The sequence below is a fragment of the Bombina bombina genome, chromosome 7 (genome assembly GCF_027579735.1).
Source record: "Bombina bombina isolate aBomBom1 chromosome 7, aBomBom1.pri, whole genome shotgun sequence".
NCBI classification, from domain to species: domain Eukaryota; kingdom Metazoa; phylum Chordata; class Amphibia; order Anura; family Bombinatoridae; genus Bombina; species Bombina bombina.
In genome coordinates, this window is record NC_069505.1 from 625,227,964 (window position 1) to 625,247,730 (window position 19,767).

The window sequence follows — 19,767 nt, forward strand, 5'->3', positions numbered from 1 at the left end:
ATAAATATGAGTGGTGGCACTAATTGGCTAGTTGGGACTGGCACACATACAATATATTTAATAATTATCCTTTAAAAATAAACCCTCAATCAATATGCATCTACTAGAAACCATAAAATTAATATAAATACCTGAATTCTTTTTATTAGTTAATATCTATGAACACATTGGAATATATTTGTAATACCAGAATATGAAACAATATTATACATGTTTAAAAACTAAGATATGCTATACTTCTTACAAAGCTCATAAAAGTTTACCTTTAAAACTAGCCTTATTTACAATAGCCTTTCATTCAATTAACACAGTGAGATCCCAAGTAATATACGCAGCTATTTACCCACACTTTATTCTAACACAATTCTAATTTAAAACATCAGAAATTGCACAGATAAATTACTTAGCCTACAATATACAAATTTGACACTATATAGGGCTATGGATACCAGTTTTAAAATACAATTTATTTCTTTAAATCTGCTACATACAGCAACAATGAATGTTTGCTTTAAATGTTTTGCATACAAAAGGCAAGCTAAGAGCTATTCAAGACTATGAAATACAGTTTAAAACACAAATTGCTCTCTTTAATCTACCCACAATCTTTTAATACTTTACCAGGATGAACACCAATCGATATCCAATATCTCTCAGCAGGTTTAATCTCACTTCAGAAGACCAATAAGTATATTTTGCAATCAATGAGAAAAGGTAGACCAGCTTTGCTAGAGTAATGGTACTTCACGCCCAAACCAGTTACAAGTCAGCTCAGCAGAATCTGTCCCTCTCCTATCTTGCCTTAAGCTTATATGTGTTTCCATCATGGGTGAGAATATGGGAGGCCCTTTTCGGAAAACCTGCTTTGTTATTGGCCCTTACGGATCTGATCATCCCATTGGTTACCTGGGAATTTAATTTTTAACAGCCTAAAAAGCCTTCTGGCTGTAGTTCTCGCATCATAACACCGGGGGCAGTGTGACAGACAAACACAGCAATACATTTACTATCCAATCTAACAGTTATCCCATACAATGATTATTTTAAACAATACTATAACATTGCATCAATGAATTACAATATTAATTGTAGATGGGGTAGTATCATATCAATTTTCTGATTATTTTGATATGAAACATCATGTGCCTCTAGCATTATACTATATTAAAGCAAATTAATACTGCTAATTATTCTGAAATTAATGGCATTTATACATCTATTATATATATGTATTCACACAAATACAGCATGTTCTACATCTCCAACAAATTCTGCATGCATGAATTTTGTCTATGGTCCATCTCAAATAAAGATAAGTGTTATTGATCATTTCTTTTTAGGTTCACAAATATTTTTTTTAAAAAAATACAGATGCTAAGACATTTTATACTTTCAAAAAAAAATAATAAAAACAGAATTTATGCTTACCTGATAAATTACTTTCTCCAACGGTGTGTCCGGTCCACGGCGTCATCCTTACTTGTGGGATATCTCTTCCCAACAGGAAATGGCAAAGAGTCCCAGCAAAGCTGGCCATATAGTCCCTCCTAGGCTCCGCCCACCCCAGTCATTCGACCGACGGACAGGAGGAAATATATATAGGAGAAACCATATGGTACCGTGGTGACTGTAGTTAGAGAAAATAATTCATCAGACCTGATTAAAAAACCAGGGCGGGCCGTGGACCGGACACACCGTTGGAGAAAGTAATTTATCAGGTAAGCATAAATTCTGTTTTCTCCAACATTGGTGTGTCCGGTCCACGGCGTCATCCTTACTTGTGGGAACCAATACCAAAGCTTTAGGACACGGATTAAGGGAGGGAGCAAATCAGGTTACCTAAACGGAAGGCACCACAGCTTGCAAAACCTTTCTCCCAAAAATAGCCTCCGAAGAAGCAAAAGTATCACATTTGTAAAATTTGGCAAAAGTGTGCAGTGAAGACCAAGTCGCTGCCTTACATATCTGGTCAACAGAAGCCTCGTTTTTGAAGGCCCATGTGGAAGCCACAGCCCTAGTGGAGTGAGCTGTGATTCTTTCAGGAGGCTGCCGTCCGGCAGTCTCATAAGCCAATCGGATGATGCTTTTAAGCCAAAAGGAAAGAGAGGTAGAAGTCGCTTTTTGACCTCTCCTTTTACCAGAATAAACAACAAACAAGGAAGAAGTTTGTCTGAAATCTTATGTAGCCTCTAAATAGAATTTTAGAGCACGGACTACGTCCAAATTGTGTAACAAACGTTCCTTCTTTGAAACTGGATTCGGACATAAAGAAGGTACAACTATCTCCTGGTTAATATTCTTGTTAGAAACAACCTTAGGAAGAAAACCAGGCTTAGTACGCAAAACCACCTTATCTGCATGGAACACCAGATAGGGCGGAGAACACTGCAGAGCAGATAACTCTGAAACTCTTCTAGCAGAAGAAATAGCAACCAAAAACAAAACTTTCCAAGATAGTAACTTAATATCTATGGAATGTAAAGGTTCAAACGGAACCCCTTGAAGAACTGAAAGAACTAGATTTAGACTCCAGGGAGGAGTCAAAGGTCTGTAAACAGGCTTGATCCTAACCAGAGCCTGAACAAATGCTTGAACATCTAGCACAGCTGCCAGTCTTTTGTGTAGTAAGACAGATAAAGCAGAGATCTGTCCCTTTAGAGAACTTGCAGATAATCCTTTCTCCAAACCTTCTTGTAGAAAGGAGAGAATCTTAGGAATTTTTATCTTATTCCATGGGAATCCTTTGGATTCACACCAACAGATATATCTTTTCCATATTTTATGGTAAATCTTTCTAGTTACCGGTTTTCTGGCCTGAACCAGAGTATCTATCACAGAATCTGAAAACCCACGCTTCGATAGAATCAAGCGTTCAATCTCCAAACCGTCAGCTGGAGGGAGACCAGATTTGGATGTTCGAATGGACCCTGAACAAGAAGGTCCTGTCTCAAAGGTAGCTTCCATGGTGGAACCGATGACATATTCACCAGGTCTGCATACCAAGTCCTGCATGGCCACGCAGGAGCTATCAAGATCACCGAGGCCCTCTCCTGATTGATCCTGGCTACCAGCTTGGGAATGAGAGGAAACGGTGGAAATACATAAGCTAGGTTGAAGGTCCAAGGTGCTACTAGTGCATCTACTAGAGTCGCCTTGGGATCCCTGGATCTGGACCCGTAGCAAGGAACCTTGAAGTTCTGACGAGACGCCATCAGATCCATGTCTGGAATGCCCCATAATTGGGTTATTTGGGCAAAGATCTCTGGGTGGAGTTCCCACTCCCCCGGATGGAATGTCTGACGACTCAGAAAATCCGCCTCCCAGTTTTCCACACCTGGGATGTGGATCGCAGATAGGTGGCAGGAGTGATCCTCCGCCCATTGAATTATTTTGGTCACTTCTTTCATCGCCAGGGAACTCCTTGTTCCCCCCTGATGATTGATATACGCAACGGTCGTCATGTTGTCTGATTGGAACCTTATGAATCTGGCCTTTGCTAGTTGAGGCCAAGCCCTGAGAGCATTGAATATTGCTCTCAGTTCCAGAATGTTTATCGGGAGAAGAGACTCTTCCCGAGACCATAGACCCTGAGCTTTCAGGGATTCCCAGACCGCTCCCCAGCCCACTAGACTGGCGTTGGTCGTGACAATGACCCACTCTGGTCTGCGGAAGCTCATTCCCTGGGACAGATGGTCCAGGGTCAGCCACCAACGGAGTGAATCTCTGGTCTTCTGATCTACTTGAATCATTGGAGAGAAGTCTGTATAATCCCCATTCCACTGTTTGAGCATGCACAGTTGTAATGGTCTTAGATGAATTCGTGCAAAAGGAACTATGTCCATTGCTGCAACCATCAACCCTACTACTTCCATGCACTGCGCTATGGAAGGACGAGGAACAGAATGAAGAGCTTGACAAGAGCTTAGAAGTTTTGATTTTCTGACCTCTGTCAGAAAAATCCTCATTTCTAAGGAATCTATTATTGTTCCCAAGAAGGGAACTCTTGTCGACGGAGACAGAGAACTTTTTTCTATGTTCACCTTCCATCCGTGTGATCTGAGAAAGGCCAGAACGATGTCTGTATGAGCCTTTGCTTTTGACAGGGACGACGCTTGTATTAGAATGTCGTCCAAGTAAGGTACTACTGCAATGCCCCTCGGTCTTAGAACCGCTAGAAGGGACCCTAGCACCTTTGTGAAAATCCTTGGAGCAGTGGCTAACCCGAATGGGAGGGCCCCAAACTGGTAATGCTTGTCCAGAAAAGCGAACATTAGGAACTGATGATGTTCTTTGTGGATAGGAATATGTAGGTACGCATCCTTTAGATCCACGGTAGTCATAAATTGACTTTCCTGGATAGTGGGTAGAATCGTTTGAATGGTTTCCATCTTGAACAATGGTACCCTGAGAAATTTGTTTAGGATCTTCAAATCCAAAATTGGTCTGAAAGTTCCCTCTTTTTTGGGAACTACGAACAGATTGGAATAAAATCCCATTCCTTGTTCCTTTATTGGAACTGGGTGTATCACTCCCATCTTTAACAGGTCTTCTACACAATGTAAGAATGCCTGTCTCTTTATTTGGTTTGAGGATAAGTGAGACATGTGGAACCTTCCCCTTGGGGGTAGTTCCTTGAATTCCAGGAGATAACCTTGAGAAACTATTTCTAGCGCCCAGGGATCCTGAACATCTCTTGCCCAAGCCTGAGCAAAGAGAGAGAGTCTGCCCCCCACTAGATCCGGTCCCGGATCGGGGGCTACTCCTTCATGCTGTTTTGTTAGCAGCGGCAGGCTTCTTGGCCTGCTTACCCTTGTTCCAGCCTTGCATCGGTTTCCAGGCTGGTTTGGGTTGTGAGGCATTACCCTCTTGCTTAGAGGATGCAGAATTAGAGGCCGGTCCGTTCCTGAAATTGCGAAAGGAACGAAAATTAGACTTATTTTTAGCCTTGAAAGACCTATCTTGTGGAAGGGCGTGGCCCTTTCCCCCAGTGATGTCTGAAATAATCTCTTTCAATTCTGGTCCAAATAGAGTTTTACCTTTGAAAGGGATGTTAAGCAATTTTGTCTTGGATGACACATCCGCTGACCAAGACTTTAGCCAAAGCGCTCTGCGCGCCACGATAGCAAACCCTGAATTTTTCACCGCTAATCTAGCTAATTGCAAAGCGGCATCTAAAATAAAAGAGTTAGCCAATTTAAGTGCGTGGACTCTGTCCATAACCTCCTCATATGGAGTCTCTCTACTGAGCGACTTTTCTAGTTCCTCGAACCAGAACCACGCTGCTGTAGTGACAGGAACAATGCACGAAATGGGTTGTAGAAGGTAACCTTGCTGTACAAAAATCTTTTTAAGCAAACCTTCCAATTTTTTATCCATAGGATCTTTGAAAGCACAACTATCTTCGATAGGAATAGTAGTGCGTTTGTTTAGAGTAGAAACTGCCCCCTCGACCTTAGGGACTGTCTGCCATAAGTCCTTTCTGGGGTCGACCATAGGAAATAATTTCTTAAATATAGGGGGGGGGACAAAAGGTATGCCAGGCTTTTCCCACTCCTTATTTACTATGTCCGCCACCCGCTTGGGTATAGGAAAAGCGTTGGGGTGCACCGGAACCTATAGGAACTTGTCCATCTTGCATAATTTCTCTGGAATGACCAAGTTGTCACAATCATCCAGAGTAGATAACACCTCCTTAAGCAGTGCGCGGAGATGTTCTAATTTAAATTTAAATGTCACAACATCAGGTTCAGCTTGTTGAGAAATTTTTCCTGAATCTGAAATTTTTCCATCTGACAAAACCTCCCTCATGGCCCCTTCAGATTGGTGTGAGGGTATGACAGAACAATTATCATCAGCGCCCTCCTGCTCTTCAGTGTTTAAAACAGAGCAATCGCGCTTTCTCTGATAAGTAGGCATTTTGGATAAAATATTTGCTATGGAGTTATCCATTACAGCCGTTAATTGTTGCATGGTAATAAGTATTGGCGCACTAGATGTACTAGGGGCCTCCTGCGTGGGCAAAACTGGTGTAGACACAGTAGGAGATGATGTAGTATCATGTTTACTCCCTTCATCTGAGGAATCATCTTGGGCAATTTCATTATCTGTGGCAGTACTGTCCTTACTTTGTTTGGACGCTATGGCACAATTATCACATACATTTAAATGGGGAGACACATTGGCTTTCATACATATAGAACATAGCTTATCTGAAGGTACAGACATGTTAAACAGGCTTAAACTTGTCAACAAAGCACAAAAAACGTTTTAAAACAAAACCGTTACTGTCTCTTTAAATTTTAAACAGAAAACACTTTATTACTGAATATGTGAAAAAGTATGAAGGAATTGTTCAAAAATTACCACCACAGTGTCTTAAAGCATTAATAGTATTGCACACCAAATTTCAGAGCTTTAACACTTAAAATAACGGAACCGGAGCCGTTTATAAATTTAACCCCTATACAGTCCCAGCTATAGTCTTTGCTGAGACCCAACCAAGCCCAGAGGGGAATACGATACCAATTGACGCCTTCTAGAAGCTTTTCCAGCAATTTTTAGATCCTCACACATGCATCTGCATGCCCTGCTCTCAAAAACAACTGCGCAGTAATGGCGCGAAAATGAGGCTCAGTCTACAACTAGGAAGGCCCCCTGACTGGAAAAGGTGTCTAACACAGTGCCTGCCGTTTAATAAACGTTCCCCAAGTTTATAAATGCAAATTGTCAGCATAAATATGAATAAAATGCCCAAATAAAGCAATCGATTTAGCCCATAAAAATGTCTACCAGTTTTTTAGCCCATAATAAGCCCTTTATTCTGTTTGTTTGACTAAGAAAATGGCTTACCGGTCCCCATGAGGGGAAATGACAGCCTTCCAGCATTACATCGTCTTGTTAGAAATATGGCTAGTCATACCTTAAGCAGAAAAATCTGCTAACTGCTTCCCCCAACTGAAGTTACTTCATCTCAACAGTCCTATGTGGAAACAGCAATCGATTTTAGTTACTGTCTGCTAAAATCATCTTCCTCTCACAAACAGAAATCTTCATCCTTTTCTGTTTCAGAGTAAATAGTACATACCAGCACTATTTTAAAATAACAAACACTTGATAGAAGAATAAAAACTACATTTAAACACCGAAAAACTCTTAACCATCTCCGTGGAGATGTTGCCTGTGCAACGGCAAAGAGAATGACTGGGGTGGGCAGAGCCTAGGAGGGACTATATGGCCAGCTTTCCTGGGACTCTTTGCCATTTCCTGTTGGGGAAGAGATATCCCACAAGTAAGGATGACGCCGTGGACCGGACACACCAATGTTGGAGATATATATATATATATATATATATATATATATATATATATATATATACACACACACACATTCATTTCTATGCAGTATCTTGTATTTATCATATTTGAAAAAAAATAAAAAAATAAATACAGAGGTTATTATTAAACATTTTAGATCGACTAAAATAGTCACCTATCAAGCTTAGCAACTACTCATGTAATATTAGAAAATTAGGCAATCTCCCAAATTTCTATATACAATACATTCTGAGGCATACATTCAAATATGTTTATTTGCTGTATTTTTAGTAAATTTCAAAGTTACACTATAGCATATGTTTTTGCTGGCCAAGTTTTCATTGCCCCACTTACACAGCATGGGGTCAATTTGCATGTGAAATGTAAATGGTTACTTTCTCACAAAATATCTCACCTAGATAAGACTACCAGGCAACGTTGTGATTTTATCACATATTTCCAGGTAGTGGCCACATATGGTCTCTTGGAAAGGCTGTTAAAGTTAAAGAAACCAAATGTTTTATTGTCCTTACTTGTGTGTTTAGAATAACTTTGCATACTAAGTGGGGGTGGGGGGGGGGAGCTGAACATGAGTGAAGTAAATTTTTCTGAATAAATTAATCATTTGCTACTCACTAGCCAAATATATGATTAATATATATATATATATATCTTTACTTATACCTTGACATAAAATAAGGAGACCCCCCTGATAGCCCCCCTCCTACACCTGCTTATAGTAACATAAGGAGACCCCCCTGAAAGCCCCCTGCCTACACCTGCTTATAGTAACATAAGGAGACCCCCCTGATAGCCCCCTACCTACACCTGCTTATAGTAACATAAGGAGACCAGACTTTCATGCACAAATATCTTATTTTATTTCATCCCCAGTTCATACACAATGTGCACAATACACAAACATCACTGGCTCACAGGCAGCAGCATTATTATTATGGTCAGTGTATCTAGTGCATGATTATTACCCAGTTACCATCACCCCATACCCAGTATGCAGCATTATTATTATGTGACAGTGTATCTAGCGCATGATTATTACCCAGTTACCATCACCCTTTACCCAGTTTGCAGCATTATTATTATGTGACAGTGTATCTAGCGCATGATTATTACCCAGTTACCATCACCCCATACCCAGTATGCAGCATTATTATTATGTGACAGTGTATCTAGCGCATGATTATTACCCAGTTACCATCACCCCATACCCAGTATGCAGCATTATTATTTTGCGACAGTGTATCTAGCGCATGATTATTACCCAGTTACCATCACCCCATACCCAGTATGCAGCATTATTATTATGTGACAGTGTATCTAGTGCAGGATTCTCACCCAGGTACCATCACCCCATACCCAGAATGCACCATCACCCCATACCCAGAATGCACCATCACCCCATACCCAGAATGCAGCATTATTATCATGTGACAGTGTATCTAGTGCAGGATTCTCACCCAGACACCATCACCCCATACCCGGAATGCACCATCACCCCATACCCAGAATGCACCATCACCCCATACGCAGAATGCATAATTATTATTATGTGACAGTGTATCTAGCGCATGATTATTACCCAGTTACCATCACCCCATACCCAGTATGCAGCATTATTATTTTGCGACAGTGTATCTAGCGCATGATTATTACCCAGTTACCATCACCCCATACCCAGTATGCAGCATTATTATTATGTGACAGTGTATCTAGTGCAGGATTCTCACCCAGGTACCATCACCCCATACCCAGAATGCACCATCACCCCATACCCAGAATGCACCATCACCCCATACCCAGAATGCAGCATTATTATCATGTGACAGTGTATCTAGTGCAGGATTCTCACCCAGGCACCATCACCCCATACCCAGAATGCACCATCACCCCATACCCAGAATGCAGCATTATTATTATGTAACAGTGTATCTAGTGCAGGATTCTCACCCAGGCACCATCTTTATATACACAGAATGCACCATCACCCCATACCCAGAATGCAGCATTATTATTACATTACAGTGTATCTAGTGCAGGATTCTCACCCAGGCACCATCACCCCATACCCAGAATGCACCATCACCCCATACCCAGAATGCAGCATTATTATTATGTAACAGTGTATCTAGTGCAGGATTCTCACCCAGGCACCATCACCCCATACCCAGAATGCACCATCACCCCATACCCAGAATGCAGCATTATTATTACATTACAGTGTATCTAGTGCAGGATTCTCACCCAGGCACCATCACCCCATACCCGGAATGCACCATCACCCCATACTCAGAATGCAGCATTATTATTATGTAACAGTGTATCTAGTGCAGGATTCTCACCCAGGCACCATCACCCCATACCCGGAATGCACCATCACCCCATACCCAGAATGCACCATCACCCCATACCCAGAATGCAGCATTATTATTATGTGATAGTGTATCTAGTGCAGTATTCTCACCCCGGCACCATCACCCCATACCCAGAATGCAGCATTATTATTATGTGATAGTGTATCTAGTGCAGGATTCTTACTCAGGTACCATCACCCCATACCCAGAATGCACCATCACCCCATACCCAGAATGCAGCATTATTATCATGTGACAGTGTATCCAGTGCAGGATTCTTACTCAGGTACCATCACCCCATACCCAGAATGCACCATCACCTCATACCCAGAATGCACCACCCCATACCCAGAATGCACCATCACCCCATACCCAGAATACAGCATTATTATTACAACAGTTTATCTAGCGCATGATTCTTACCTAGGCACCATCATACCTTACTCAGAATGCACCATCACCTCATACCCAGAATGCAGCATTATTATTATGTGACAGTGAATATAGCGGATTCTCACCCAGAATGCACCATAACCCCATACCCAGAATGCAGCATTATTATTATGTGACAGTGTATCTAGTGCAGGATTCTTACCCAGGCACCATCATACCTTACCCAGAATGCACCATCACCCCATACCCAGAATGCAGCATTATTAGTATGTGACAGTGTATCTAGTGCAGGATTCTCACCCAGGCACCATCATACCTTACCCAGAATGCACCATCACCCCATACCCAGAATGCAGCATTATTATTACGTTACAGTGTATCTAGCGCAGGATTCTTACCCAGGAACCATCACCCCATACCCAGAATGCAGCATTATTATTATGTAACAGTGTATCTAGCACATGATTCTAACCCTTGCTCCATATACACAGATCACAGCATGAAGAGGCTCAGTAAAGGTGACAGTGATGGTTTGTAAATGTCTGATAGGGTCACACAGCTCATAAAAGGTCAGACGCCCAGCCTCATAGTCCAGCAGTATTCCTACTGTGTCACATGATAGAGGGGGGTTTATTGAGGTGTTTATATCATTATGTCTCACGTAAAGATCTTTATAATAACTATATAAACCCCAGGACTTCTTATTATTTCCTATGACAGACTGACGCCCTCCCCTCCCCATACTGGGATAACAAACCCCTAAACACCAGTGCCCTGATTCACTGGTCTGCACTTCCCAGTAATGTCGTCCTGAGGAAAAGCTCCTGGTGCTTAATACCTGAGGATGAACTGTAAATCTCTCTGGTGTTTCTGGTCGCTGCTGGTCTATATCTGACCAGGATAACGTTTTTAGGTCATCTGATAAAATAACTTTATTATTAGCTGTGTTTATGTCCAGTAATATGTCTGATGTCACCTGCATATAGAGTCCTCTGTTTACATCAGTCACAATATCAGCTAAACCTCTGTATAAGGTCACTGAGATCAAACCCTTATCCAAATCCCACACAGCAGGGACCTGTTTATCACCTCTCTGTGTGACCTCATTATCTCCCTTCTCAGCACCACAAAAGTCATCTCTGTGTGATTCCTGTTCTTGTAGGACAGTTAATGGGTCAGTCATGTTGTACAGCTCCTCAACAGTGTTAATTTTGTCGACTAAAACTAGACTAAAATGACTATAAAACTAAAGAAATTCTAATGACTAAAATACGACTAAAACTAAAATGACATTTTAGTCAAAAGACTATGACTAAAACTAAATTAAAATGACATTTTAGTCAAAAGACTATGACTAAAACTAAATCAAAATTTGCTGACAAAATTTTTTTATGCAAGTTGTTATAATCAATCCATATTCAATTACTGCTCTTTTGTAAAATTTACGAAACTTCATTTTATTAAATTTTAAGATAAAGACATGTTATATACCACAGCAGTTAAATCTGTTAAATCTGTATTGCATGTTCAAACCTTAGTACCATAAAAGAAAACAGGTTAATAAACCTTTACTCCAGGAGTTTATAATAAGTTTGGAAGTTCTAGAGCAGTGCTAATATCGTTGCCGAAACATTTTTGAATCTGTGAACAATCAATTGATTCTTCCTATAGAAATAAGCATAAACCACGAATATGGATGGATTTAAGTTATGCTGTGCCTGTGCTAGCTGCTGAAACTTTTTGTTGTGTTGAGTTTCTTGATACTTGTTTTAATTATTAACAGAGAACTGTTAAAGTGTTTATATTGGGTAATATGTTCAATACAGCCAATACAGTTTTTTTTATATATATATTTTAAAGTTGCACTTCTGTTTGTTTATGAAACTTGGTTTTATTTAATTTTAAGTTTAATAAAGATGTTACATATCACAACGGCTAAATCTGTGTCTGTATTGCATGTTTAAACCTTAATACCATAAATATTAACAGGTGTTATGTTTACTCCTGGAGTATATAATCAGTTTGTAAATGATAGAGAAATGCTTAAATAATGCATTACACTTTAACTAAACCCCTTAGATTTTAGTTGACTAAAATCTACTGGAGATTCAGTCGACTAAAACTAGACTAAAACTAAAACAATTCAGATGACTAAAATATGACTAAAACTAAAATGGCATTTTAGTCAAAAGACTAAAACTAAGACTAAATTGAAACTTGCCGTCAAAATTAACACTGCTCCTCAATGTGACACATCTTCCTGGTCAGCTCGTCCTTCTCTTTTTCCAGCTGCTGGATCAGATCAGAGATTGTGAGTAAAATCTGCTCCTGCTGCTGGGTGATGTCACTCAGGACTCGCTTCTCTAGGTCTTCCAGCTGTTTCCTGATGTCCCTAATCAGGGCAGTGAGTCGCCCTGTTACACCAGCTGCTTTCTCTTGCACCCCTCTCCTGTGCTCCTGCAGACTCTGGACTCTTTTCTCAGTCTTCTCTCTCTTTGTGATCAGTTTCTGCAGAACATCTCTCAGTTTCTCTTTCTTCTTCTCAGAAGCCTCATTCAGCAGCTCCACCTGGTGTCCCCTGTGGTCTCCAGCCAGGGAGCAGGACGCACAGATACAGGCAGCATCCTCAGTGCAGTAATATTCCAGGAGCTTCTTGTGTTTGGAGCATTTTCTGTCACCCCAGGAAGTGGTGGGTTCAGTTAGGACGTGTTCCTCAGACTTGTTGTGTGACCTCAGGTGGATATCACACAGAGAAGCCTCACAATGCAGACAGGATTTAGTAGCAGGTACAGGAGAGTGAATACAGTAAGTGCAGAAGATCCCAGTGTCTTTTTGCTCTGGCTCAGTAATCTGTAAATGCTTCATTACATTACACAGCGCTATAGGCAGTGTAGGGCACAATTGGGCCTGGAGCAAAGCTAAAGGTTAAAGCCGTAGGGAGAGATAGGAGAAGAGGGCTGGCTAGGGAGGTTAGTTGCAACAATGTTGCATGCAAGGGAGGGGCCCACTACTCACCTTAAAAGTGGGGATCATCAGCTTCCTGGCCCTCTTCTTCCTGGAATCCGGTGCAGACGAGTTCTTTCTGTTATTGTTCAGGGTAATTCTTAATTTCTTTGAACAATGCAGCGATCCAGACGATCCAAACTCCCTCCTCAACGCTTCCACGAGTTGGTGTTTGAGAAACCTGGATCTGGAAAACAGAAAAAAACAGATAAGTACACTGGATGACATTGAAGAGCTAGATGACATAATTCCACCTACACAGTACACTACTGAGACTAGGCCTAGTACTAGTATAGCACAGACAAACATTATGAGTCACACAGTGAGCAGGTTAGATATACATTCAGCAGGTGAGGGGGTGGAAGGAGACGATTCAGCCTATGCCTCAGTGGCAATGGCTAGGCCGGATGAGCAATCAGCCTGTCTCCAAACAACTGGCCCTCAGGCTAGGCCTCAGGCTTCCAGTCCCCCTTCGGCAGCTTCACATGTACCGGTTGAGGCCTATGTTGAAAGCACAATTACCCCTGTAGCTAGGCCCAGGTTAGATAGGGGCTCAACACGTGGGGCAAGTACAGACACTGAGGCAGATTTAGCCGTTACACGGGGTCCCTCTCTATTGACCCCCGTTTTGCCTACTATGGCAGATGGGCCTGAATTTTTGGCCTCGGCGCCGGCGCAGCATGCCCTCTCAATAGCTGGGCCCGCTTCTGTGGTGGTTTCGCTTGCGCAACAAGCTCCTGTTCTGCCACTGTTAGCCCCCCAGCCCGTCTCTACACCGCAGCAAGGCTTACCTGAAGCAGTGGTATCCTCCCTCATGTCCGCGATTCCTCCGTCGGCGGTCTCGGCGGTGTCTTCCATCCTGGCGTCTTTAGTTGCGGCGATGTCCCCGGCGGGTATGCAGGCTCCTTCGTCGGGTCCTCCAGCTTCTCCGGCGGGTCCTCTGGTCCAGCTCCACGCGGCGTCGGTGTCCGGTCCTCCAAACCAGGCCGCGGGTCCTCAGGGTCCAATGGTAAGTGCGCAACCGGAAGTTCCGGTCACGCGCCCATCCACTTCCGGTTCCGGTTTCAGCGTCGGGACTTCGCGGGGACGGTCGCATCCTCTGCAGCTCCAGGAAGGTGAGCATCATGAGAGGATGTCGGCCGGGGGTGGGTTATGGGGCCGAAGGGGTCCTCAAGTTCGGCAACGGAAGGCGCCATCTCGCATTAATACCAGGTTGCAATTTACTGGCAGCAGGGCTCAGGATTCAATTAGCGGGGTCACGCATAGAGGCCTTAAAAGTAGGAGGGGGTCTTCAACGAGAGCTAACAGGTTGAACCCCTTAGGTAGGGGCATGTTTGCGAGAACCAGGGTGATAGATTCTCAATCAGATTTCACTCCAGGAGGGCTCATAAGTGCGATTGAACCGCAGGGTCAGCACGCCCAGGCTCAGGGACAACTTAATTTGGCGCGCCAACATAGCGCTCAGGGTCAGGTTATTGCGGCGCAGCAACATACCGCACAGGGGCAAGTTAATGTCACAGTTCAGCACAATAGGTTAGATTCTCAGCTAAGTAGTGCGCTATCACACCACACGAATGTACGCGCTGTGGCGCAGTTAGGGATTTCTGGTGTGAATGCACAGGCTGATCCTTTGAGTCTCTATATGAATGCACACGCTGTGGCGCAGTTGGGGAATTCTAGTGTGAATGCACAAGCTGCACCTATGAGTGTTTCGAATGTGAGGGTACGTAGTACTGCAAATGATGCTTTGAATGTGTTACCAACATCACGGTCACATGAGTTAAGGGACAATCCTGCTTCATTAGTTCAGTTACAGGGTAGGAACGTGAATGTGGGGCATGAAAGGGCAAATGAAATAGGGCAGGCAGGCTTACATGCAAATAATAGGTCAGGCTTGGGCTCTATTAACCCCCCCTTTGCCGGTGTCCGTAGTGCTCGCGACCTGTTTTCTTTTTTACAGAACGCATCACAAGGGGATCTGAGCATGGAAGCAAACCAGGTTGATAGGCCTTCGGCTTCGGCTGTTATTCCACAGGAGCAGGCGGATGCACAGCAGCGTGAGAGCACGGCTCATTCCTTGCAGCAAGACAACGGGGCGGTTCCTGGTCCTTCCACCTCCGGTATGGAGCATCAGGGCGGTGCAATGGCCATTCCTGGTAAGCCCTTTACATTTACACATGACCGACATGACCAGGTTGACTCATCCCTGTCAGAATCTGAATGTGACAGTGACACTTCACTTGGGCTAAGGGGTAAGGGTCAAAAGCGCATGTTTGCTATGGTAAAGAAAATGTGGCAGGTAATGCAGTCAGGCGCAGTTGGCAGCATGGCGCAGGCGCAGCTTGCGATAGGTCCCCCAGAAGCTGTGCAGAGCACCACTATAGTGGGGGACAAGCGTCCACCTATTAACTTAATCCCAGAAAGGAAAGTGGCCTTACACGGCGATTCCTTCCCATCTTATACTCCATCATTGCATGGTCATTTGAAACCAAGGACAATTAGAAAAATACAGCAGGGCAAATATGTGAATATATTTGAATTATCTGCTGAAGCTTGTAGGCAGCGAGAGAAGAGCGCGGACGGTACTGGACCTAAACGGTTTAAGCGTCCTGAAACTTTCGAGGAGTGGCTAATTTGCTTTAGAGTTTTCTCCTCTTGCTACCTGGAGAAATACCCGAGTCAATGCCACGCTATCCTGAAATATACTGATAATATCCATTGGATTCAGAGGAAGTTTGCTGAGGGGGCTTGGAGAGATTATGATGCGGAGTTTAGGCAAAAGATGGCGGGTAATCCTGTGCTCACCTTTGATACAACTGACTCGCATCTTTGGCAACGCCTCGGCCCGCAGGGGTCACCCTCCTCCTCCGCCCCCTCTAGCAATCAGTCCTTTCGTGCTTCCAAAACGAAGCGCAGAGGTGGTACCTGCTGGGCATTTCAAGATAGTAAATGCGACAGAGGTAATTCATGTGCGTTCAGGCACGTATGCCGATACTGTGCTGGATCACACCCCGGGAGCGAGTGTGCCAGAAAGAAGGATTCAGCATCCGGTAGAGCACAGAACAAGCTCTCTCTTGTTCCTAAAGGCCCCAACACCGGTGAAGGTGCACGCCCTTGAGCCATGGCTTAGGGTGTACCCAGATTCGCGCGCAGCATCTTTGTTATTTCAAGGGTTTACGGACGGTTTTCGTATACCTGTGACAAAAGCCATTAAGGGTTCCAGAGGCTATCGTAACCTCAAATCAGCTTACCAGCACCCTTCGGTTGTTAGGGTCAAGCTGGATAAGGAGATATCTATGGGCCGGGTAGTGGGTCCTTTTTCCTCGCCACCTTTGCCGAATCTGGTCATTTCACCACTTGGTGTAGTACCCAAGAAGGAATTGGGAAAATTCCGTCTAATACACCACCTATCTCACCCTAGGGGCTTTTCCGTCAATGATGCTATTGATCCGGAACTCAGCTCAGTGCGATATCAATCCTTTGATAGCGCCCTGGATTTGGTGCGGGGGGTAGGTGCAGGAGCCTTGTTGGCGAAGCTGGATATTGAATCCGCCTTTCGCCTACTGCCCTTGCACCCTTCATCATTTTATTTGATGGGTTGCAAATTCCAGAAGGAATTTTACGTAGATAGGTGCTTGCCTATGGGCTGCGCCATCTCTTTTTGCACTGGGTTTTGGAGCAACAGGCAGTTAATAACCGCATTGCTCATTATCTGGACGACTTCCTCTTGGTGGGGAGTCCAGGAACTAATGAATGTCAGCAGCTGATGGACTCCATGAGAATCCTTATGTTGCAATTCGGTGTCCCACTGGCTGAAGACAAGACTGAGGGCCCGGGCACTTGTATTACGTTCCTGGGTATTGAAATTGATACTGTCGACAGAATTTGTAGGCTGCCTGATGGCAAAGTACGGAATATGCTTGAGGCGGTTGAAGCGGCTGTTTCCATGGCGACCATCACGCTTAGGCAGCTACAGTCATTACTTGGCCTTTTGAATTTTGCAGGCAGAGTTATCCCCATGGGGAGAGTTTTCAATCGGAGATTGGAAGCTAAGCTGAAGGGCAAACTCAGGCCTTCTGAAAAAATGTGGATTTCAGAAGGCATGAGAGCTGACCTGAGAGTCTGGAAGACTTTTCTTTAGGACTTCAATGGGATTCGATTATGGCGATCTGAGCCCATTTCCAGTCAGTTGTTGCATTTATTTACTGACGCCGCGGGGTCGAAGGGTTATGGGGCGTATTTCCGAGGGGAATGGAGTGCAAGCCCTTGGCCGCCAGAATGGTCGACCAGGGGCTTAACACGTAACCTTACCCTTTTGGAGCTTTTCCCTATCGTTTTGGCGGTTGAGCTTTGGGGCAATCAATTTGCAAACAGGACGATTAATTTCTGGACAGTGTCAGTGTCGTCCACGCAGTGAACGGTCTTTCGGCCACTTCCGCGGTTGTAGTTTGTTTACTGAGGCATCTGGTCTTTCGCTGTCTTGAACTTAATATCCAGTTTCAAGCGCGGCACGTCCCGGGGGTTAATAATGTATTGGCAGATGCACTATCCAGGTTTGATTGGGTGACGTTCAGACGTTTGGCCCCTCATGCTGCATTAGAAGGCTTACCTTGTCCTGGTTTCCTTTGGCAGCTTCTCCGTCCTGGATATCCTTGCTCCCTCTAGTGCGGGCGTCCCTTGCACCTAGGACATGGTGCTCCTATGTCAGGCTATGGCGTGAATGGGAAGACTTTTGCCGATGTCAGAATGTGGAGGCGATTGAAGCGTCTCAGGACACAGTATGTGATTGGCTGGTGAGTCTTTGGCGAAAGGGTTCGCGGCAGGGGGCGGTTCATTCTCGGTTGGCCGCCTTGTCATTCTTTTATCGTACGCTTGCTTTGCCGGATCCGGGCAGTTCAAAATTTGTGCGTCAAGTTGTCAAAGGTTGGGGCAAGCTCCAACCACAACAAAAGGACTCTAGGGAGCCTATCACGCATGACCGGCTCGAGCGGCTGGTGGTCGCTTTGCCGGACATTTGCGCAACGCATTATGAGTTTTTGTTATTTAGAGCTGCTTTTTTATTAGCCTATTCGGCTGCGCTTCGTATAAGCGAGCTCGTGGCACCGTCCAAATCATGCACTGACAAAGGCCTTCAGTTCGGCCACGTTAGGGCGGGAGAAGATTCACTGTTAATTTATTTGCCTAGATCTAAGACGGATCAAGAGGGCAAAGGGGCATGGATCCCTATTCCTCAGTCTAGCGGTCTCTGCTGCCCGGTGATGGCGGTTAACCAGTTTTTAGAACACAGACCAGAGGAACAGGGTCCTTTGTTAATCCATGCGAACCGGACTTCTCTATCTTTGTTCCAGTTCCGTAGGGTGCTAGCGAGGACTGCTGCGCATGCTGGTTTGGATGTGTCAAAAATAGCCCCCCCATTCTTTCCGCATAGGGGCAGCTACTAATGCCGCGCTTCAGGGTTCTTCCGCTGAAGCCATTTGCCGTTTGGGTAGATGGCGCTCTAATAAGTTTAAAGGTTACATTCGACCGGTTGTTGAATAATATGTTGGTTAGTAGTGTTTTGTTTTCAGTGCTAATCTCGTGTGTCTTTACAGGACCTGTCAGCGGCGCTAAAAGGATATGGATCGTGGGGCACTCCTACGTTCATTGGGCCTCCATACGTAGTTCGGCCCTTCCGGGGGGGCAGAATTTAGGTTTCCCTTTATCCCAAGCGTCAATTAGATGGATAGGTGAGAGAGGTATGTGTTGGCCAGCGCTTCCATCGCGCATCTCAGAGGCCCTAGTACGCTGGGGTAAACCTCATGTCATAATCCTTCATTTGGGTGGCAACGATATGGGCGCCATTCCTGTCTTGGAGCTTATTAAAATCATGCAAGCAGATATTGCATGGATCAGAGCTCGCATCCCGAACGTGTTGGTCGGTTGGTCCAATATAGTTCCCAGGTTGGTATGGCGTCACATGTCTTCCCACAGCGCCGCTTACAAGGTTAGGAAGAAGATAAATTCTTCAGTTGCTAGAACCGTCACAGGTAATGGGGGATTTGTGGTTAAACACGAATCTCTAACAGCCGACAAGGTCCATTATTATAGGAAGGATAGGGTACATTTGGAGACAGTTGCCCTAGATATTTTTATAAAGGATATTCGTAAGGCCATAGTAACCCTCCTTTAAGTCCGGTTGGGTTGTGTTTGTCCTTTATCGGTGGCGGCACAGTTATCATCTTAATGCTATCTGGTGGCGGGAGGTACCGGCCCTGTTGCCTTGGAAAGGAGTGAACAGGGGGAGTGATGACCAATCTAAAAGTATGAGGGGTGGATAGCCTCATGTGCACGTGAGGTGCCCCTCCTTCCCCTTGCGGGTGGGTCACGTGATCTCATTAACCCCTTAGTAGCAATTTTTCTATGAGCAGAGGTTCCGCTCTGCTGCAGTTTCCGTTTGGGCCGTTTACCTTCTGCTGTGCCGGGTTGTCATTATAGTAATTCGTTCAGCCGCCATCTGACCTTGTTGGTTACCATAGTTACTTAGTTAGTTAATAAATGTTTAACCTGTGACGGTTAAAATTTTACCCATAAAAAATTGTTGTGTTTTTATTTATTATAGTATAAGTGTTTTTATATTCTGTTCTACGGCTAGCGACCGGTAGGCATTTAATCCCTTAAGGCAGTGTAGGGCACAATTGGGCCTGGA

At 44.2% G+C, this 19,767-nt stretch overlaps 1 protein-coding gene across 1 annotated transcript; it reads right to left on the reverse strand.

Moving 5' to 3' along the window:
* Positions 1–10,533: 10,533 nt before the first annotated feature.
* Positions 10,534–12,944, reverse strand: LOC128636754 (E3 ubiquitin/ISG15 ligase TRIM25-like). The gene is given in 2 exon segments (XM_053689735.1): positions 10,534–11,271; positions 12,297–12,944. Coding segments are annotated over 2 exon segments (1,386 nt in total).
* Positions 12,945–19,767: the final 6,823 nt, after the last annotated feature.